Below are 22,941 nucleotides of genomic sequence, written 5' to 3'. Positions count from 1 at the left end.
TTGTCAGTGTGTGTCCCTCCATATTCACGTCGAAGACAGGTGTAAGCAAACATGGACATGCACTCTGTGATAGAACAATATTTAGCTTTTAAAACGCTTAGAAAACATTTATCTGCAGCCTTTTTTTTTTTTTAAATGCTTCTTAGTACATTTGCATCTGTGTTTAGTTACTGCCTTATCAAAGATCCTGCAGGCCTTCACATAACAACACGCACTGGAGCGAGAGGAAATGGACCAACATCTCATATGTCACTCTTAAAGCAAGAGCTTGCAAAGACAAGCTCCCAGTGTGTAGGCCGAGGCCACGTTTTGCCTCCCCTCAGGCTAAGACAAGCTAAATGTTTATGGTGGACTAATGAGTTCCTGTCATGAGGCCGGACACAGCCTCAGGAGACGGCTGGCCGACCGTGACAGGGCCGCTCGAGTACAGCAGGAGAGGGATGAGAATCTTAAAGCAAAGAGGCATTTTTGCTGCCATTAACCAAATCAAGCCAAAAGAATAGTTGGCAAAAAACAAACCCTCAAAAGTTGTTTTTTTTTTTCTAAACATGACACACTGCGTTCCGGGGGCAGGTTAGTGGAGATTTCGTCCACATTTTTTATGTCTGTGTGTTTTGTTTCTGTTACAGGTAGCAGCGGTGTACAGGGACCCCAGTGTAGGGAACCTCATTAACATCATGATCGTCAAGCTGGTCATCATCCACAATGAGCAGGTGAGTACAACCAGCCTTCAATGCTCCCTATATGCCGGGTCTTTGGTATATTGCTGACATCATCCCAGGTGTTTGTGGTTTGGAGTTTTTTTTTTGTTTTTCTTTTTTCTTTCTTACCTTCCTTCCCCAAGGAACCTGCTTGAAATGATTCTCCGCCTTCCTTGTCATTCTCACATCTCGTGAGAGGTCTCCTTGGAGAACAGGTGACACTGAGGTGAAGCCTCTGCAGGAGACGGGTTGTGAACTTTTATTGATTTTGAAAACATGCATGAATGTACAGAGAGGCGCTTAATAAGATAAGGAAGGTGGAAGAATTCTCACTAAAACTTGGAAGATGGAGCGCATCACGCCAGCTCTAAAGTCCCTACACTGGCTCCCTGGAGCTCAGAGAATAGACTATAAAATATTATAAATCGCTGAATACATTAAAGAGCTGCTGTTGTTGTACCAGCCTTCCAGACCCCTCAGGTCTTCTGGTTCTGGTTCTGCTCTGCATCCCCAGAACCAGAACCAAACATGGGGAAGCAGCATTCAGCTTCTATGCACCACAAATCTGGAACAAGGTTCCAGAAAACTGCAAAACTGCTGAGACAGTGAGTTCCTTTAAATCTAGACTAAAAAGTCAGCTGTTTGGACAGCCTTTGAAACATAGACAATTACCAATTTAACGACGGCTCTTGACTGAATGCATTGTTTCGATAGTTGATTCTGTGCTGCATGACTTTGTTTATTGTGTTTTCGTGATGTAAAGCACGTTGAAATGCCTTGCTGCTGAAATGTGCTATCCAGATCAAATCTGATTGACTCGATTTTATTGATTGAACGAAACAAAATCACCTGTGGTGAATGACACATTCGTTTAGGAGAACCTGCTTTATTCTGCAGGAACTTAAAGGGCCAATTTGTTTTTTTTGTTGTTTTTTTTAGTTGAGGCACTCCTAAGAGGTTTTAATCGTAGCCACAGTAGATCTTTATACTAGGATTTTTATTTAACATAAAGCAGACTTCTGCAGTCTTAAGAAGTAAGATAGAAAACCCATTGCAGTAGATTATTAAGATTCTAGAGACGTCCACATAAAGACTTTTCTCCCTGATTTCAATCAGGGACAAAAAAATCTTCCAGCAAGAAGGTTCTGGGTTTGAAACCCGACCTTTTTGGATGAAGTTTGCATGTTCATGCGTGGGTTCTTTCTGGGTACTCTTTCTTCCCACAGCCCAATCTAAAACATAACTCTCAGGTCAATTGAATACCCTAAATTGTTCTTCGATATGAGAGTGTGCACGGTTGTTTGTCATGTGAGTTATACTTTATTAAGTTTTACTCCACTTTACTTTTAAGAGCAGATTCTTTTCAGAGATATTTCTCATTCTCGGTGTGTGTTTCACACAGGATGATCTTTGGTGGCGGACTGCCTCCAAACAGCCACATACTGTGCAGAAGAAAATCATTTACTTCCTTGTAAAGGACCATCTAATGCAAACAGGAGGGATGTTTGAGGGCTTATAAATTAATTTGCTGACACTTGAGATTAGCTGTGGTCTCTCCAGGTCTAGCTGTTAGCTTCAGCATCGGAGGAACCAGAGAGAAGTCAAAGGCTTCAGATAATACAGGAACAACTCCCAGTCTCTTAGCGGACGCACACATAAAATAAACCGACTCCATCAAATTTAATTAACTAAATCTGGCGTCGTTGCTGCATGTGCTGACCCCTGCTCCACCAAAACAGGAAGGACCCACTGTGAGCTTCAACGCTGCCACCACTCTCCACAACTTCTGCGTCTGGCAGCAGAGCCAGAACATCCAGGACGACAGCCATCCTTCTCACCACGACACCGCGCTCCTCATCACCAGGTGCGTTTTGAGCGCCGTTCTTTACAACGAGGCCAACTTCTCCAAGCGAGCGCACGCATGAGAATATTATTTCATCTTCTCTCTCCAGGGAGGATATCTGCCGTGCAAAAGATAAATGTGACACGTTGGGTAAACGTCACCGTTTTTTGTTTTTTTTCTATGAAATTTTCCACCTCACTTCCAAACTCTCAAAACTATTCTTGGTCAGCTAATAATATTAAGAGGAGATCTTTTCTTTTTTGTGAGTTGGGTTGGGTTTAACAGCTAAGCATTTTCCCTCAAATAGTTGCAATTTTGTGAGTTTCTGTATGCGTGTACGTGTGTGTGTGTGTCTTTGTGTGTAGGACTTGCAGAGCTCGGCACCATGTGCGATCCGTTCCGCAGCTGCTCCATCAGTGAAGAAAATGGAATTAGTGCCTCCTTCACCATCGCTCATGAGCTGGGCCATGTGTAAGTTGCAGCTTAGAGCCTGAAGCAACCTCTTTCACCTCTAACCACACACGCACACACACACACACGCACACACACACACACACACACACACACACACACACACGCATGCAGTGCACGCGTGCACACCCCGTCTCACCCCTTGCAGACTACCTTGACAACAAAAGCTCCCTTATAAAGAGATGCAGGGTGCAGCAGCCACAGGTGCAAAACATAATAAAGTAAAAAAAAAAGTCTCCTAATAACACGCGGGCCTGCAATACCTTATAATACAGATCAAGTAAGAGCTGGGAGCTTTACCTTGACAATGGCAAGGTTAGATGGATTTTAGTGTGGATATGTTTGAAAACCCCCCTGCAGTGCCTTGCAAGAATATTCACATTTTGTCACAATGCGAGACAAACTTCAGTGTGCTTTACGCACAAACGATCACACAACTGAAGTGAAAGGGGGGGAAAAAATTGTGTTTGAGACATTTCTTTTTACAAGCAAAACTCTAAACTAAGAGGCATGGGTTTGTATTCAGCCCCATTTACTTTGATGCCACCTAAATAAAATCCAGTTTCTGCCACATGCCATTACACCCTATGTTTTTACACATGTGGACTTATTTACTAATGATTTGTAAATGCACTTGGTTACATTCTCTTGTTTTTCTATTTATCTTTATTTATTGCAAAAAAATAACAACAACAAAATCTTACAAGGTATTATTTGGCTCAGTTTCTACAGCAAATATTTTAGTGCACTTGAAATAAGCTAAACTAAGTTACAAGTAACTTTTTAGCAACATGTAGGAGCTTGTTTTAAGTCAATAATTCTTTAGTATTGATGAAAAAGTAAAAGCTTTAAGTGAATTTTTAATGTGTGGTTCCACTGGCAGACTATTCCATCAAAAATGAAGGAATTATTGCTTGTAAGTTAGCTTTGCCTTACGTCACTAAAAACCAGACTTAAAATACTTGGTAAGATTTTGTGTTTTTGCATTGCAATTTTGTCGTTTTGCCGCAGTTTTGTAACGTTTTCCCTGTTTCCTGCCGAGTAGAAGCGCTAACGATTGCTACGGACAAAGAGCGAGCACGAGGCTGCGTCTTGGGTTCTCACTACACCGGCCGTCCTCTCTTTACTTATCGCTCCCAAAGACACACGGAACAACACGTGGACGTCGCAGCGCCGCCGTGGGCGAGTCGTCTGACGCGGAGTGACAGCGGCGGTGTCACGACGTGCGCGTCTGGCAGAGATGCTGTTTCCACAACAAGCTGACACACGTGTCACGTTGGAAAACGACCTGTATAAATTATCCGTCTCAAAATGGCCGAGTCAAAACACATGACCTTATCTCCAGAGTGGAGTGCTGTTTATTTCAGACATTCCTCTGAGGCCGCCGATCCCCGGTAAAAAAAAAAAAAAAAATCACGTTTTGCCTCCGCTCTCTTGCGGTTCTGGTTTCAGGTGATCTTAATAAGGTGCAATCTGAGAAGCGTTATTTTCTACTTCTTCCTTAGACGAGGAGCTTAATTCATAGGTGATTTTCCGTCCCTGCGAAGCTCGCCCCTTTGCCAAGTTTTCTCTTTTCTTTTCTTTTTTTTCTCCTTTTGTCTCTTCCTGCCCACCTACTTTGCAGAGTGTAATCAGGAAAATAAAGGAGAGATTTTCTTTCTTGTCTGGCTCCGGATAGTGAAAAGGACCAGTGTCAGTGTGTGAGTCGCGGCTCGAGAATGGCAGATATTCTTCTCTACCTCCTCTGTCACGCTCACACATTCTTCCAGTGGAGCGATTGAGCCAGAGTAACAGCAGATGGGAGGGTCTCGCTCCCTCCACTTTTTTTTTTTTTTGCTCACAACTCATGTGGATCTGTTTATGCTAAAGTTCAAGCAGCTGGAGGCCCAGTTGGTTCCGACTCTGGCTGAGAGTTGATGGCGGTATGAGCCGGCGTGGGGTGGAGGGAGCCGCCCGAGAGCGCTGCAGATTAGAGTGAGACTCAGCCTAATGGACGGGATCGCTAATAGCCATCGTGGGGATTTGACTGGCGTCACTTGATAGGTATTTAAAAAGTGATGCAGGTAATCACTTTAAACACAAATCAAGATGTTTCTTTTATCTACAACTTCATCTTCGTTGGACAGTTCCATATCAGTCAGACTGGATGGAACAATCACACATTTTCCCAACTGGATTCAGGGTTTGACTTTGACTGGACCATTCTAACATATGAATATGTGTTAAATCAAATCGTTCCATCATAGCTATGGTGTTTTAGACCATAGCCATGCTACGCTTGGTGCAGTATGTTCATTCACGTCACAGTTATGCACATCTGTCTGACCATTTGTCATAGAAAACCTAAATGAAATGCATTACATTTAGTGGTTGTGCTGTGAAAAAAGCTGCTTTTGCAGGGCTCATACCGCCATCAACAACGCACACGCCATGCAGCAATCGCTCTCGCTTCACGGATCCGTCTATCGGCTGCTCGAAGTCATTTAATTAGAGAAACGTGTTTTCTTTCATGCGGAGCATCCGTCTAATAAAACCGCATTATGGGATTTGGAGTAATGGTTTTACTTTGTGAAGAGCTCCGAATTAAATTGTGACTTTGCGGACGCCGAGAACAGAATTTTTGCCCGTTATTGATATTCCCGTAAAACCGTGCGATTTACGGTCGAATTAGACTAAAAGCCTGCCATGTCACGGTTTTCAGCTCTTGTAGTCCTTTTACGAGTGAGACGAGTCACCTAAACGCCCTTAAATCACTTCACCACTTTTTATGAAAAGTAGGAAATTTGACTGGAGATTAGCAACACATAGTGCAAAAGTATTGAAACACAAAGTAGTGTATGGTTTTGTTTTGTTTTTAATTACGAGAATGAAGTCATCTTACAAGAACTAAAGTTGTACAACAATAAAGTCGGAATAATACGAAAACAAAGTAATAATATTACCAGAACACAGCTGTAATAATGCAAATATAAAGTTGCATTACAGTAGAGTCAAAATAATGTGAGAATAAAGTTTTATGAAAAGGAAAATAATAAAAAATGAAAATGAGGAATGCTGAGCATCTTGTGAAGTTATACGTTGGCATAAGTTTTACAAATGAGGAAATATGTAACCTTTTAACACATCAACATGAAATTATTATCATCAGCAGCAGGACTTTGAAATGATCGTTCAAACGGCCGAGTCTATTTCGAGGACTGTACTTGTCGCATCAGATCACAACAACTCTATCAAAGCTTCCTTGTCATTACTACTTTTTTTCTCATGATTTTAAGATTTTCTTCTGGTAAAATTGCGTCTTTATTCTGCTAATTTTATGACTATATTCTCAAAAATAATAAAATAAAAAACCCTAATTCTTATAGCCTGATAAGCCTGATTCTTTGTCGCACATCTCACAAAACAGATGATTGAAATAAAAGCCACTTTTTGAAGATATTGTTGCGTACTTTTTAAGAAAAAAAAAAAAAGAGAGAACAAAAAAATTATTAAACCCTGAAATCGGATCTGATTTGCAAAATTCAGAGATTTCGTTTTCAAGCCTCATCGCCCAGCCCTGGAACAGATAAATCAAAACGCAACCATGACTTCAAAAGGCCCGGCTGGTTATAACATGACACAGTATGATAAAAGGATTTAAAAACTTTCTTCGTTATCCTCTTTTTGTTGATACCAGGAAATATCCATCATCTTTTATCGCTGGAGTTTACCTGCTGCTCCCGTTCAGGGCAGCTTTGATTTTGTTAGTGTTTTCCAGCAGCCGCCCCGTTTGCTGACTGTGCCGGAGGCTTAATAGTTTGCTGGGCGTTTGCCCTCAGGCCTTCGGCCCCTGCAGGGTGGGCCTCATGCCAGTCGAGCTGGATCTTGTTTTCGTGGCCGTGTGGACCGACCCTCAGCGACAGAACCAGAGTCCGTACTGTACGTTCGCTGGGCCACATCCTGTTGTAAACATGCGAGACATCATACAGCTGCGTGGATTCCTGTGTGTATAAATATAAGTGTGTCGCTCTCTCTGAGTGCTCCTGGGTTGTGGGGAAAACTGCAGGATAAGATAGGTCTCCGGCCCGCAGTGTGTCTGTGTGTTCCTGGCTCTTCCCTGCTTTTAAGCCCTTTGAGAATGTGAGGTGGTGAGCTTCGGCCTCCGAGGGGTGAGCTGGAGGTGGTTCTCACTAGCGTAGTGACTGTTAATCGATGCTGATCGATGCAAAGTGACAGTTTGCATTAAAAGTAGCTCCCCCTACTGGCCAGTTAAAGTTGCATTAAAAAGGCAAGAAGTAAAGAAGTTTTAAATGTTTAGGAAAGGAAAGTAAGAAGGTTTATTTGTGGGGGAAAAAAAACAACAAAACAAAACAAGAGAAAAGGTGTGTGAGCTGCATGGTAACAGTTTCTCTCCTGATAAACGGATCGCTCTAGTTTCAACGAGACATTTAAGACGTGTTTCTAATCCCTCCTTTTGCAACTCTCTGCTTCAGGTTCAACATGCCTCATGACGACAATCCCAAGTGCAGAGAGGCGGGCATGAAGCACCAGTATCACGTCATGGCTCCCACCCTCAACTACGACACCAACCCGTGGTCGTGGTCCAAGTGCAGCCGCAAATACATCACAGAGTTTCTAGAGTGGGTGCATTTGGCTTCTCTGTTTTTTGTTTTTTTTTGTTGTTGTTTTTTTTTTTGCTCTTAACAAACCTCATTTATTCTATTGGATCTTATAGATCACGTTTGTCATTCTCACGGCCCGGGGCCCAGCCTGGGTTGCTGTGGCTTTTTTTTTTTTTTTTGTGGCCCTTTAGACAACGAAGGGACATGTAGCAAGATAACATTATTCTGACAAAGCTGTTTTTGTCTGTGCACTGCCAAATTACATCAATGTGCAAACATGTTCAAAATGACTGAATTTGTAAGAAGTGCTGATCAAATGCAGACAGCAGTTTGTTCATATTTTAACAGTTTTGTTCATGGGGGTCTTATGAATACACTGTGCCACAAGAGTTTCATCCCCCTGTTATATACCAACTCTGAAACTTTAATGTGCATTTGCATTGTGCTTTCTTTTCTTTTTTTTTTTTTTTGCTCTGATAAGAACCCCTAGAAACCCCCTCTGCCCCCCCCGCACTGCAGCCAAGTTCCTTCAGAAATCACCTAATTATTAAAAAAAAGCCCATCTGTGTTTGATTTAAACAGTTTAGATACAGCTGTTCAGAGGTTTGTTTGAGATCTGTGGTGAACGAGCTGCATCCCGAAGAACAACGAGCCCAGCAGACGCAGGCAGAGATAAAGTGGAGAAGTTTAAAGCGAGGCTCGGTTAAAAAACATCAAAAGCCTTGGAATCCTCACAGAGCTCTAAGGAAGCCCCTGTTTAAAGAAAGGCTTAAGACGCTCCATGTAAACTTTCCCAAAAGTCATGGGGGCGACACGGAGAAACCTGCAAGCCAAGTTGCTCCAATCAGACCAAACCAGAGTTGAGGTTGTCGGCCTGCATGGCAAAACATGGCGGTGGGAGCATCATGCTGCGGGGAGACTTTCCTTCAACACCGGCTGGGAAACGGCCCCATTCACACTTCTGTGGAAAAATTAGATATTAATTAACTAATGGCTGTTGCGTAAAATCTTAATGAAACACACGGACAATTACAGTGGCAACATGAAAAAAACAAAAACAAAAACGGGACAACGTTCAGGGGTATGAAGCATTTTTCAAAGCGCCGGTTTTCTCAGGAAGCAGAAAGAGCACCATTCTTCAGCCTTTTGGCAGCAGCTTCTCTCATGACGTAGCCCACAACACAAATAGGTCCTATGTCTCCGTCAGAACTTTAAAGACAGGTCGGCGCAATATAAACCGTGCGGAGTTGTTATTGCCTGGTGTTGAAAGAGTATTTCCTGTTTGAATCTGGAGGGATTGGGGGGCAGGAGTTCTGCCTCAGCTGACCTGAGGCATAAATCTACTCCTTCAGCCGTCTCTTCGCTCAGACGGGACGTCGGGCTCTCGCTAGCCTCCCGCTCGCCTGCAGTGTGGTCAGCGATCCCGCTAAAAAGGACTTCCCCTTTCAAATGGGAAATGCCAGTTGTTGTAAGATCCTCCCTCAACATGACCCTTTCATCCATCCTCCCCTTGCTTTTCCACTGGTAATTGCGGAGGCCCGTTCTCACAAAGAACAGCCTTATTTCTGGTTGAACAGATGCATCTTCAGTGCACAGACCGGACCAGTTCGGCGCTGCCTCACTTTCCAGTCAGCGATGACCTTAGCATTGAGCAGTCAGCCAAAAAAAGTGAAGGCGAATCCCTTTTCAACGTTTTTTTCTTTTTTTTTCCATTTCTGGTGCAATATAAAAGTGTTTCAGGAAAAGAAAAACACAAGCAGTGCATCAAGAAGGTATTCACAGCACTTCACTTTTTCCACATTTTGTTGTGTTAGAGCCTTATTCTAAATTGTATAAAGTTTTTATCTTTCCCCAAAATTCTGCACACAAATGTACACAGAAAAGCAATGTAGAAAAAGGTTTTTGAGATTTTTTTTTTGTGCAAATTTATTGAAATTAGAAAACAAAGAAGTCACATTTACGTGATTACGACTGTGGCAATACAAAACGTGAAAAGCACTGTGAATAGTTTCCAGATGCACTGCATGCAGTCATATTTAATGAACCGGAATATTATCATGTATTTCAGAACCACAATTCGCTAAAGGAAACACGGTTTATAAATTACAGTATTAGTGGTGTTTTCAAACCTTTGTCTCTGTTGTTTATGACGGTTTTGCACATCCAGCAATTCTTAAGATTACAGTATTACATCAGACCAATAAGAAAAACACCAAAAAGTATATTTAACACCTGACCAAAGGATACTTTTAATCTTACATGAAGCGCACATTCTAACTATTCAAGTTTTTTTTTTTCGATATGGAAGCAAAGTGTAAAATGTAGGTGCGAACAGAGAGAAGCTGCCCTGTACGGTGGGAAAAGCCTGCTGGGTTTTTCTCAACCCAACAATAAAGGAACATGGATTCCTCCCATCATTTCTACTACAGTACCACTTCTGCTCAGCGGGCTGACCTGGTCAAGTACATCAGTGTTTTGGCAATAAAGAGCCAATTCAACTCTGGTCTTCTCTACCTATTCAACATTTTCTCCTCACAGGCCAAAGGATTCCTCTTCTCCCTCTCTTTGTCCCGCTTATGCTGTAATCACGTGTGTCGGGTTCTCACACCTGGAAGTTGGTGAAAAGTGTCTCTGTCGTATCTCAGCACTAAGTGGCCACATCAAAAATAATGAAGCTGTTTGTTAATTTTCTGGCTTTGTGTTTGTCGATTTAAGCCACGAATCTCAGACTGTCACCCGCCTAGCTACTGCATATACTGTAGCCAGTTTTCAAAGCATTTGGTATAAAATGACCAGAATAGCAAACGTTATAAGATAGCAACCGGGGAAAATGATCGGCGCCCGACAAAGTGTATCTCTCTGTTCTGGCAGACTAAATGAACAGCTTACCGTAGATTGCGATCTGGAAAATAGTTTCATAAAAGCAGCTTTTGTGCTTTTATGTCTTCTTCATTCAGTAGCAGCATCCGCAACGAAGAGTGTTATAGTACAAGTTGGTGCTCAAGTATAGCACATGCACTGATCGAGGAAAAAAAAACAGATCACAATTTTTATTTTCTTTCTTGTCCAGCTGGTTTCTGGCCAGCGCTGGTCATCTACCAATTTTTATTTTTTGTTTTGACTCGTATGCACGACTTGCTGCCGTTTAGCTTCATATGGCAAGTTGACACTTGGAGTCTTTATGCAATTTCGTAAATGAACTAAGACTGAAGTCTCAGAAACGGAGATTTCTAAAAAATAAAAAGTTTATATTTCCCTTGAAAAACAATCACAATGACCCCTTCTGTCTCCGATGGTCCTGGTTGTAATAATCACATGGGTCAGGACACTCAGATGATTTGCCGCTGAAAGACGCTCCGATATGGAAAGGCCTGCGTGGGTCTTCAACAAGCTGCCCTTTATTTTCCATTAACAGTACGTCCCGCCGCCGCTGTGCTCTTCTTATAGAGAGCCGCTCCTGCTGCTGGCAGGCTTCGCACGCCGCAGTGTCATACCTCGCTGCTGGAAATGAAAGGGCAAAGAAACAAAGTGACTGTAACCCCGGATAATCCCGTATAATTATTGGCCTGTCACATCAGCTGGTTGCTTTGTGGAGCAGGTGTTTTAGCCGCTCAATCCAGGATGAGATTGTCAGAGCGGCGCAGACATGTTGTGTAATTACACATCTATTCACGTCCCATCGGAGAGTTTCCTCTTTTTCTTTCTGCACCCCCCCAAAAGTAAACAAAAAAAAAAAAAGAAGAAGAAGAGGTCCTTTGTGGCTCGGCTCACTTTGCCGACATGTTTGATGGGAGCCTTTTCACGGCCGTGAAGGCTGATGGCTTTACATGCAGGCTGCCCGGCGCGCATACTCTCGGTCCAGCTGTGCTTTGGTCGTCTCTTTGTTCCTAACCTTGTGGCTCAGGGTGGAGCTGCTTTACAGTACAATACGTTATTATACAGAAATATTCACAAATTGATTTAATTTGCGTCAAGTTGCTTTGGGATTCTAAATGACTGTAGTTGGCAGGTTTCAGCTTAAAAAAAAACCTTTAGGATCATAATTATTGTCAGCAGATAAATCCTGTTCATTCTGCTGTCAAAGGCCGTTTTGACCCAGTTTTCTAAGTGATGTAATATATTAATAGAGACAATATTTACCAACAGACTCAGAGGAGTTAGTCTCTTCAGGTAACCGTCCAGACCACCCACAGACATGTTTACTTTGCCTTTATGACAGAGATGACACTGAGATGTTCAACCTTTTTAGGCTCATGAAATACTGTATTACCTTGAAATTGCCCGGTGAGTGTACATTTCGCGGTAACTATGGTGAGGCTTAGTGCTTTTCTGTTTCATTTTCTTTGATACACACTCTTTTTCGTCTGTCAGCACTGGATACGGGGAGTGCCTGCTGGACGAGCCCGTTGGCAGAACGTATGAGCTTCCCACACTCCTGCCTGGCCAGATATACAACGCCAACAAACAGTGCGAGCTGATGTTTGGGCCTGGCTCCCAAATTTGCCCCTATATGGTAAGTCGAGACATTTTTAAAAATCGATGAGGATGTCAGAAGGAGTAAAATTAAGCCCAAGTTATAGATGTGATCCTGGGCAGGTTGAAACTTTAGATAACTTCCATTCAGCAACGTTTCTGATGGAAAATGAGACAAGCATCTCTCAAAAGATAACTAAACAATGTGAAAGGAGTGTCAACATGAAGACAGGAAAAAAAAAAATTATTTACATTTTTGTCAAAAATTCTTTATACGCGTTTCATTTATCAATTGGACTTTCTCCCCCAGGGGTATGACTAAAGACGGGTTTAACAGCAATTAATTTCTTCTTTCACTCTAAAGCAATTGTGACAGCGGGAATTTACCAGGCATTACGAGAAAAAAACGGATATTTCAAAGAGACAAAGAGAACTGATGACTGACCTCACAATGAGCACCAGAGAAGATAGATAATAACAGGCTGAAACATTACAACGATTTTAAACAAACAATCACAAATTCAAGAGGAGATTTTCCTCACAGGAGTGATAGAATAGGAATATTTATGGTTTCTCCTTTGTAGACTCTGCAGGCCGTTTCATTTCGAACACAGATCTCGATGCATATTCTGAGTGGGATTTAACCACGTTGAAGGTGATTGTACTTAAAATGTGTATTTGTTGGAGTTAATAAATACTAATACATAATTTTGAGTAAGCTAAAGTTTGCACTTTAAACATTTTTAAAATGAGGATGAAGTTTCTCCTCTTTGAGCTTCGTGGAGAGGCTAAACGCACACAGGAGGAAGGCAGGCTTGTGATTGAGATTAAATTTGACAAAACAATCAAGAGTTACAAAACCACAGAGGGAAAGGCAACCAAAAAATAAACAAACAGAAATCCAGAGAAACACAGGAAAATGTAAAGCAGTAGCACCACTAAATGCAAAAAATGGACATGAACACCAAAGTCCAAAACGCACTAAAGTCAAACAGAAACCTAATACTCAAAACCACTAAATAAAGTCCTGTGTTTCCACAACTCTAGCAAAACTCATCAGGTGCTAAAAGCTCCAAGGTCAGATCTGTAAGCTTTAGAAAATTGTCACTGTAGTAGAGATTTTCCCCCTTGTCAATCCAGGTTTTATTGATACAGTTAACCTTATTTTTTATTTATTTTGTATTTTTTTATTACAGAAACAGTGCAAAAGGTTGTGGTGTACGAGTGCAGAGGGGGACCACAAAGGCTGTCGCACACAACACATGCCCCTGGCCGACGGGACCGAGTGTGGACATGGAATGGTGGGTCATTCTGTATGTTTGAAGCACGTAGGTGTTAATAAACACGGCACACTGCATGGCCTGCTGCGCCACAATTCTTGCTTAGTTGAAACAGGTTGATGTACAGTGATTTAAAATAAAAAGTATTGAATTATTTTCAACTTTTTCCTTCACATCTTTCAATAAAAATCCTATTAAGATAGGTTAAATTTTCAACAACAACAAAAAAAAAAGTAAAAAGTTCAAGAGGTTTGAACACTTTTAAAATGGTCTCACTTCTGAAGTTTCTTTCCTTTTTAGCACACTGATTGAAAAACATCTGCATCTCAGAATAAACGAAAACGCAGGACGATCCGATGCTGGAGAGAGAAGTTTCAAATGCTTTTCTTCGTTAATCATTCTGTTACTTTGCCGAAGAGAGCCAGGTTGCGTTTCAAGCAAAATGCAGGGCTGACGCATGCCAGAATTTCCTTGAAAAGACGTTTCAAACTCCTAACTACCTCTCCAGTTCTCTGTTTCTACCAACAAAATGGAATAATTTATCATACATTACTCCACCGCCTGCATTCTGGTAGCAGAAACCGATGTAAGGGAAGTCGGGTGATGATGAGAGTTAGAAACTTGAAGCTTTCCCATCCTGTGTTGTTAAAGGCCCCCCCTTCCTCCCCACCACCTGCCCTCCTCGCTCTGGGACCGTATGCTAATCAGAGCTGAGTAGGTGGGTCGCTCTCTGAGTGTACATGGATGGGAAAGCCAGAAGTAGAAGGCGGCGGGGGTGGGGTGAAAGAAAAAAAGAGAGAGAAATGAAAGACACACTGATGGAGGGAGGATGGATTGTTTTAAAAGACCATACCGCCCGCTGTTCACAGTTGAGCCACCTTGTTTTGAACCTGTGACCCCTCTAAAAGGCAGGTGATTGGGTGAGCCAGCGGTCTCACGATGGACGTAACACCAGTGATTCCGCACATGGTGGGCTGGTGTTAGCATTTGGAGCATGCATGGAGGTCAGAGGGAAAGGAAGGAAGAGGGAAGGACGCCTCTCGTCTCTTCTTAACCTCTTGGCCTTCATGAGTCTTGCGCTCTGAGCCCATGTTACGTCTCACATCCTTTCATCTCCCTCCTCGCCATGTTAGGGCCTGGGTCTGCCCAGGTTACCAAGGAGGAGTTAACGGGGGATGGCTGACATCTTAATCCAACTGCAACAACCAGTCTAAACAGTAATGTGCCTGGACTGAATTCTCCGTTCTCATCTCATTCTGTATGTGGGAGAAACAGAGAGTTTAGTGGATCTGAGTGGTTTTCTTGATGAAGAAACAACCTCTCAACCTCTCCGGGATTGATGTTCTTACTGATGAGTGATCTTCAGCTGCTGATTGGTTTCAGTTAAATGGGCAAACTTGTTTTGTTAAATGGTAATGCACATCACAGAACTGGACTTTTTTTTATTTTTCACATCTCGTTTTGTGTAGTTTGTTTGTCGGGTGAAATTATATTAAAAGCAAAGAGCTTACACTAATACTTAAAAAAAAAGTTTTTGTGTTATGATCAAATGGAAACTAAACTGATCATCTTTGCTGGGTTAAGGATCAATGTTATTTTATGACCAATGTCACTTACATTGACAAGGGGAGTTAGAAAAAGCTGGAAAATACAACTGGAAAAAAATGCATTTGATTTGTGGCAATTTTGTAGAATGTTTATCAGTAAAAGAATAAGGTAATTGAGATGTATACAAGGTGAAACGTTACATTTTTTGGGTCCACCACTTTTTTCTCTAGAATGTTGATGATTTCACAGTGGAAAATATATATTACATTTATATTTTACTATAAATTACAAAGTACAATTTCTTTTAAGTCACGTTTGAGATATGTATACCATCTTTTTAACAACTGAAGTTAACATAGTTACTCGATAATGCTATGAAATGGCTCTATGTGCCTGGAAAACAAGTAGCACTGTCCCTTTAACACTTAGCAGCCTCAAGATTTAACCTCTTTGCTGCGATTCTCCAACCGTAAGTTGTGGGGATTTCCTCGTCCTTCCACAGTTGAAAGTTTGGGCTTACAAATTATTCTTTGTAGTCTTTTCATGAGATACGCAAACATCTATCTGACTTAAATGACATGTTCCCTTACGTATCTTATTTGAAGAAAGTTTCTCGGGGAGCCTGTGAGTCATGGAGTGTTAATTAATACGTTTCTAGACACTTGAAAAGGGAAAGCATAAATTAAAACGTCACAGTTTGGTTACATTTGTTTCACAGGAGTGATAATAGGGATGGCACACAGAAATTATTAAAAAGCAATCTTTTAATCTTTTTTCTCTAATCAAATTACAGGATCTTTCTAGCGTGAAATCATGCTACTCCAAAAAAACAATTTTTTTTTTACACAAATAGTTGTTAAAGCTACTTAAGCATCTTATCTTATGGGGGCTTTGTTGTTTCCCCCCTTTTTATTTTTTCTTAACATTTTATTTTGCATAATAAGCATATTATTTATTTGGTTTTAATGGAGTTGTACGGAACCGTAAACAGAGCTACAATTATCTTCCCTGTGTTTTTATAAGAAAAAAAAAACTAATAAAAAACCAAAACCTATTTGATCTAAAAGTGAAAAAGGAAACAACTTTGAAGCAGGAAATGTTTAAAAAGTTTAAAATCTTTCACATCCATTTTTTTTTCTTCTTCTACATATTTATCTTCTCTTTGTGCGCGCGTCAGCTGTGGCACCACCTTTGTTTGCGGCGCTGAGGCCCCGGTTTCATCTTCATGCAGGGTGGTGTTTGAAGTAGCGCGGGTTGAAAGAGACCCTACGCCAGCACTCACCTGTCCATACATGCGCTCTTTAATGTGGTGTTATTGTGTGACGGGCTTGTGTGTCTGCGAGTGCGATTGTGCTCGTCCTGAGGCCTGCACGCTCTGATAATCCAACACATTCAAACGGGTCTTCCTGGTTCTTTTGTGCCACTTTGTTCTATACGTCTGTCTGGACTATTTTTTTTTTTTTTTTTTTTTTTTTGCATTACTCTGCTGGTATTTTTTGTCCTTCTTGACCTAGAAAAGGTATTAAGAATTGTTTACATTTTGACCAGTTACAGCCACAAATTTCAGTGTGTTTTATTGATGATCTATTTGATAGACAGAGACCAAAAGTAGTGCATAGTTGTGAAGTGTAAGGAAAATACAACCATGCGGCTTAAAGCCCGATGCGGCTTTTCTGTGGATTTTTCTTCAACCACCAGGGGGCTCTTTTGCAGGAAGTGAATCTTTGGAAGTCAGAATTGGAAATCAAAGAAGAAAGTGCTAATTTTCATTTGGAACCAGAACATGTTAGCAGCAGGCATGACGGAGAAATTTCTTCAAACTCATATGATGCCGCTTTTAAGTTGAAGGCTGAAGATCTGGCAGTACAGATTATCGGTGTCAGATTAAGGGGCTTTAATCTGACTGAGGTTTGTTAGAGAACATTGTTCGACAAACAGGAACATGAACATGAACGTACACACCAGACAGGTCAGGGATGAAGTTAAGAAGACGTTTGAAGCGCAGGTAGGCCATAAAGCGATGCTTTGTGCATCTCACTGAGCACTTCTTCAGTTCTTCATCTGAAACTAGAGAGAGTGTGGATCACTTCAAACTTTCCGAGCGTGGGCCTCCGTCTAAACGTCATCAATTAAAGAAGCAGCAAAGATGGCCTTAGTGTCGCTGGAACCTCTAGGACGGCTGTCATTCGCTCCTTAAATGAGACCATAATAAAGGAGTTGCAGGCAAATGGGCATTGATGAAGCAAATCTATAAGAAGTTGTGCTTGCATTTTACCAAAGGATAATGCAGTAGACACTTCATACCTTTTTTCCCCCCTAAAATAATAATAATAATAATAAAAAAAAGACATTTTAATTTTTGAGACTTTACATATATGGGTCAGTTTGTTGGCTTCTAGGTGTGATATGTGGAGGATTACAACTTTGGGAACTACAATAACACCGGATATTGTCTCTCAACTCCCAGATCCTCGTCCAGAATCATCTTTGCGGCCCATACTAGAACAATACAGTGGCGTCATTCAAAGCGATTACACACTCCGTTATAAAAAGCAACACATCTGAATGGACTTCACCTCCTGAGCCGTGGTCGCCTGGGGAGAGTGGTTTTGTCCCGACGGGTTATGAAACGAATTTGTGACCGCATTGGGTAATTGAGGTCAAAGCCCAAATAGAAGGACATAGGCACGTCCTCTAAATGACAGAGGGCTGAAAAAGAAAAAAAAAGAGTTTGTTTGTACACTGCTTAGTTACAAAGGGGCATCAGGCACAGTCAGAGTTCAGTTGTAGTTTTCTCCCTCTTTCCTCCTCTTTCATCTCCGACGGTCTTTTCTTCTCCTTCCTCCAGAACCTGCTCCCTTTCTGTTGCTTTCACAGGGCGCTGGAGTGTGAAATGCAGTCACATGACCTCTCGGCAGCGTGTCTGTGATCTTACTCAGTGGGCCACGCTCTAATGAGAGCATCCCATCACTTGTTGTCTATAAATACAGACACCACCCCACCACCACCTCACCCCCGTCCTTTCTCATTCATCTATTAACCCACTAGGCCTTCACTTTTTTACATGCTCTTGCTGCTGAGAGTGATTCTTTGTTTTTGTGTACAAATACATGAATGGATTCTGCTGTAATATATATATATATATATATATATATATTTTTTTTTTTTCCATTTCATTTAACAACAGTTTAAGAGCACTTAGCAAACACACCTAAACCCTTCAAACCTTTCTACATTTTGCCATGCTGCTATATAGTATTAGATTAATTATGACCGAATTATATAGTTATTAATTAATGAGTTAATCTAAAGTTGACTGCTCCTATTGAGTGACTAACAGTTAATTGATAAAGTGCTGTTTTTGTGGAAGCCTGCAGACTGTCTTTCCATAACATGAAGGTCAACATTTTTGATATGCTGAATTTAAAAAAAGAAGCTTTCTTTTTTGTCAACTGTGTTAAATACCAACTGGATAAAGAGACAATTTTTTTTCTCACATTATTAAAGTTAGACATCCCTCAAAATCAATTGTGCTTATTGGCATTGTGCCTTTTTGTATCATATTACAATTCTTCTGTGTCATGCCCTCCGCTCTTCGGTCATCACATCCTCGTCTTCGTAGCTCATTGATAACTTTTGAATCAGAAGTTCACGCTTGGTTGAATGACGGCTATTTAACGTGAAACTTTTAAGACCTTTTCTAGTATTTACATTTCGATACAGAGCCGCATAAAACGCATCTTGCGTCCTGCGCCGGACCGTTTCTCTTTCCCGCTCCCAGCCATGTCTAATTCTGTATCGACTGGTTCTGCTTGAGGTTGACCATTGGCGCCCTCTTAAGGATGTTCGTCATTCATCGAGTGGAACTAATTTTATTAATAAACCATTAATCGACCGTTAATTGCACTCTGTTGATGAGAAAGTTGGCCAGAGATTCCTCTGGCACCTCGAAACGTTTGTTGAACGTCAGTCCAGATGTGACATGTTCTTTGTGCGTGTAGCTTTGCCGCACGTTCTTGTTAGAGACCTCGGAGTCGTGTGACTGGCATCGGTGTCGCTTGCAGCTAATCTCTGGATATTTGCAGGATGTTGCTGCTTTGATTCGCCGTCATCATGGACATATCTGTGGATTTGGCCTAACAAGAGGATTGTTGTTTTAGCCGCCGCTGAGTTTGCCGATGGCATTATTGTGTCCGGTAGTCGCTGAGAGCTGCTTTCATGGCCGGCTGTGTGGAAGCGGAGACACGATTTTGTGTGATTACAGTATAATGTGTTACAGTTATGAATAGCCTGCTATTGTATAGGGGGCACATTCTCCTGCTTACAATTACAGATTGACAGGAAAATGAGAGCAGGCTGAAAAACATGCACATACAGTATAATCCCTGTAATATTAAAATAACCAGTGGTATTTCTCATTTTTATTTTTATTTTTTTTACATTAATGGAAAAAAATAGTTTGTGTTTCTACCATCTATACAGTAGATTTGTAAGAATAAAACTGTCACTCTGACAGGTTGGGGTGTCAGGTTTCAATTTATTGAATTTTGTATTTCATCTTTTGTAGGGATTTGTATCTAAATTGAGGTTTTGACCATGGTGGTTAAGATCTGTGTTTAAAAAGATTGTGCATCGTCTTTTCCAGTTCACTCTGTAAATTGTCTGTCAAAGACAGCATCCGCCATCTTTGTAAGAAACAACACAAAACATGCTGTGAAGTACTGTTCGATTTGGAATTGCACTTCTTTAAAAGAATCAGCAGTACTGAGCAAAAAACAAAACAAAAAAAACCCCAAAAAGGGTGTCCAGTGTACAGAAAGTATTAAATGTAATTGCCATAATATATTGGGTATCATAGCATTTTGTATTTTTTTTGTTAATTCTGTAATTTGACTGCAGTCCTGTGTTTTATGTTTGTTGGTTTTGCTCTCTTCAGTTATTACTCCTGCCGCTGTTGCTTCTTCTTTGTACGCTTTGTGTCATTTAAGAGCCATTTTCCCTCAGCTAGCCCCGAAGCTGCAGCCACACGCTTAGGTAATGACAATCACCTGTTCCTCATCCCGGCGATCGTCGTTGCAGTATTTAAGCTAGGTTTATAGTGTGCACATTGAACTGGGCCCTTCCCCAGCCTGTTGGGCCTTGCGCTCTGGTCCTGGTGTACCTCCCAGTTTTTGTAACCGAGCGCAGAAAGTGCGCCCCCACCTTTCAATCAAAATGGGCGATTTAGGAGGTACCCTTACAGAGCAGGTTTGCCTGTATTTGCATTTCTAAGACTTCTCTACGTGGATTGGTCTCTCTTACCCCCAATATGACAGTTTTAAAATTGTATGTTTTTAGCATAGAAATCTAATTCTCTTTCTGTCCGTTTCGATATACCTTTATTTAGGATTCTAGCTTTAAAAAAAAATTACAGGTGTTAGTTTCTTGCTGGTTGTACAGGGATGATTATAAGCAAGTCACACTAGCAGTAAAAGTAAAGCCCTGAAGTGCACGTGAGTGGAACAGCTGATGTAGCCAAACTACTCATTCCCACTAATGACACCCTCTGCGTTTCTTTAAAAGATGTGCGGCACGGAGGGATTACAGAGAGGTAGCAACAAACAGGACAGGAAATGTGGCTACGTGAGAAAAGATGAGCTTGCTTCAGGTCGCCGTCGGTTCTCTCTTGGCTTCCTCTCTGCGTTCCTTTTCCTCTTGTCTTTCCGCGACAAAAAAATGGATCTGACAGGCAATAAGGAAAGGCAGAGCTGTCAGCCGGCGTAAATCCACTTTGAAATAACAGCTGTCACTTGGATTATGTCCAGTCTCCACCCAAGCAGGGTCCCTTAGAGAATCCCTGCCTATCACCTCCCGCCTTCAGGTCAAGTCCTAACATATGTAAAAGTGAATGGTGGCTTATTGGAAAGCAGCTGTGATGGTCCGTAGTCTCCCACTTTGATCGGTGGCTCCAGTTATTTTTGATTTGACCGAGGGCTTGCCGTCAACGCTCGGACACATATGCCAAGAGGTCAAGGTTAAAGCGTATTCCCTATTCACAGCCGGGAGAAAAAACACAACATGAAAGGTGATGTCTTTTGGAAACGGCCGTGTTAAAATGAAAGAGCAGGGTTCGCCGCCTTCTCATTCCTGCGGTGATGTATGGCTTTAGCTTCGAAATAAGGTGCTCTCCGCCGTAGCTTCCTGACAATTACAGACTGCTTCCAAACCGGCAAGCTGAACAGCACCATAGAGGCTGTTCTAGTTGCTCTCTCTGTTGCATGAAGGATCTACTTAGCCGCTCTTTCAAGGGTTGAGGTTGGGTTAAACGCTTAGAGTTTTAGCTAAGAAACAAGTGACAAAATTGTTTGCATATTTGCCAACAGGACAGGGAAAGATGGACCAAATCTCACTCTGACTTTGCACATATTGCCATGTGTTGGCGAGGCAGAGTCGAGTTCCTGATTTCAAACACATGCTTGTCGCAGCTGTGTGTGCTTCTCCCACAGGACCTTCAAATGTCTCACAACACATCAAACTTTAAGCAAAGTTTGACAACCTTTCCCCGGACCGTACCCGTAACGGCAGTTTGAACTTTGCCACCTCAGTGTTTTTAAAGCGTGTTTGCGCCTCTTTTTAGAAGGAGGCTAATTGGAAGTGCGCATGGCCCCCAGATGTCTCAGGACCCCCTTCAGCATTCACTCGCGCCCTCCCTCTCTAACGCACATTCGATCCTGCACACACTCACACTCGTTCACATGCTCGCGTTCGCATACATCACCTCTCACAGATGTTTTTTTCCCCTTTCTGTTGCCCCCTTTTCCTCCTTTTTTCCCCCCTTTCTCCCTCCTCCCCCATCACCTTTTCAAGCCACACAAAATGGCTGTAAACACAGGCTGTCAGCGGGGATGGAGGAATGCCTCAGAGGCTTAGACAGCCTTTTGGTGCTGCGTGACAGACAGTCCTCCTTGTGCTTGACAGGTCCTTGGGTCTCGCTGCCTGGCTGCGCTGTGGTGGTCTCTACGTGGCTTTGGCAATTTCCCATTACGAGGATGAGGGGGATGGGTTGAAATGCATGCAAGAGATGCGACGGTCTGGGTTGCGAGTCACTAAGCTGGTTTTGGGGGGGAAGGGACCCGGGGGAACAAAAAAAAAAACAAAAAAAAAAACTGCTGCAAACTTACTTTAAAATGAGATTTTACTATCCCACAATCTCCACAAACATTTATGCGCCTTTCCGATATGTTGTTTTTACAAAAACAGTTTTTTGCGTATTTGTTAAAAAGTACGAGACGGGTAATCTGTGAATAAAAAAAATCAATCTCCTCTTCCTTCTCCTGCGATGTGCAGTAATGCACCGCTCCCAATCAAAAACAACCAATCAGAGCCAAGAAGAGGAGCTTAACGCTGTCAATCATGATGGTGTACTGAACTTGAGTTAATAAATTCAAATATTTAGCAAATGTAGGTGAAAATTGCAAAAAATACTTGTGTAACTTAAACTACCGACTACTGTCGCAGGAAAAGATGCAAACAGATCCACGGCACGTTTTTCTTCTTAATACTTTTTTTCTTTCCTGTTGTTGCTCAACCAACAAATAAATGCATCTGTTTGCCTTTTTGCTGTATGGAAGCCATTTATACTACGCATATGGATAATTCATCACTTTCTTGTCAGCACCTCTTGATAAATTACCGCTGTGGATCCAGATAGATGGCGCTCCAACCAAATTATCAGCGCCTGAGATTTGCATCTCCTGTTGGCTCCAGACCAGAGGACCCGAGTCGAGACATTTTTAAGAAAAACAAATCCGGATTTTGTAAACATTTGCAGTTTGTGCAAGTCTGAACACCTGTGCGCCGAGTTAACACTTCAACATTGCAACCTCTGGCTTGAATAACAAATATGAAAACTAAGCCGGGTTTCAACAAAGAGGCATTACTACCATGTTCTGGAAGTGTTTAGTTGTTTATAATCGTTCTGTAAGTCTTTAATTTTTTATCTTTAAGAAAAACATATTGTGATATGTAATTGTGCTGAGACTTAC

At 41.7% G+C, this 22,941-nt stretch overlaps 1 protein-coding gene and 1 long non-coding RNA gene across 2 annotated transcripts in view; one reads left to right on the top strand and one right to left on the bottom strand.

The window, feature by feature from the left end:
* Window positions 1-22,941, bottom strand: part of LOC107835643 (uncharacterized) — a 120,954-nt gene that overhangs the window by 9,022 nt on the left and 88,991 nt on the right. The gene's annotated exons all lie outside the window — the stretch shown is intronic.
* LOC103134540 (A disintegrin and metalloproteinase with thrombospondin motifs 20) overlaps window positions 1-22,941 on the top strand; it is a 96,884-nt gene that overhangs the window by 21,246 nt on the left and 52,697 nt on the right. Inside the window, exons 5-11 of the mRNA XM_016668768.1 lie at window positions 630-713; window positions 2,441-2,565; window positions 2,654-2,694; window positions 2,910-3,015; window positions 7,488-7,634; window positions 11,988-12,129; window positions 13,286-13,390. Coding sequence (XP_016524254.1) covers window positions 630-713; window positions 2,441-2,565; window positions 2,654-2,694; window positions 2,910-3,015; window positions 7,488-7,634; window positions 11,988-12,129; window positions 13,286-13,390 — 750 coding nt within the window. The remainder of the gene's footprint in view (window positions 1-629; window positions 714-2,440; window positions 2,566-2,653; window positions 2,695-2,909; window positions 3,016-7,487; window positions 7,635-11,987; window positions 12,130-13,285; window positions 13,391-22,941) is intronic.

This window comes from Poecilia formosa, unplaced genomic scaffold (assembly GCF_000485575.1).
Source record: "Poecilia formosa unplaced genomic scaffold, Poecilia_formosa-5.1.2 Scaffold17, whole genome shotgun sequence".
NCBI lineage: Eukaryota > Metazoa > Chordata > Actinopteri > Cyprinodontiformes > Poeciliidae > Poecilia > Poecilia formosa.
This window is presented reverse-complemented; position numbering and strand designations above follow the sequence as displayed.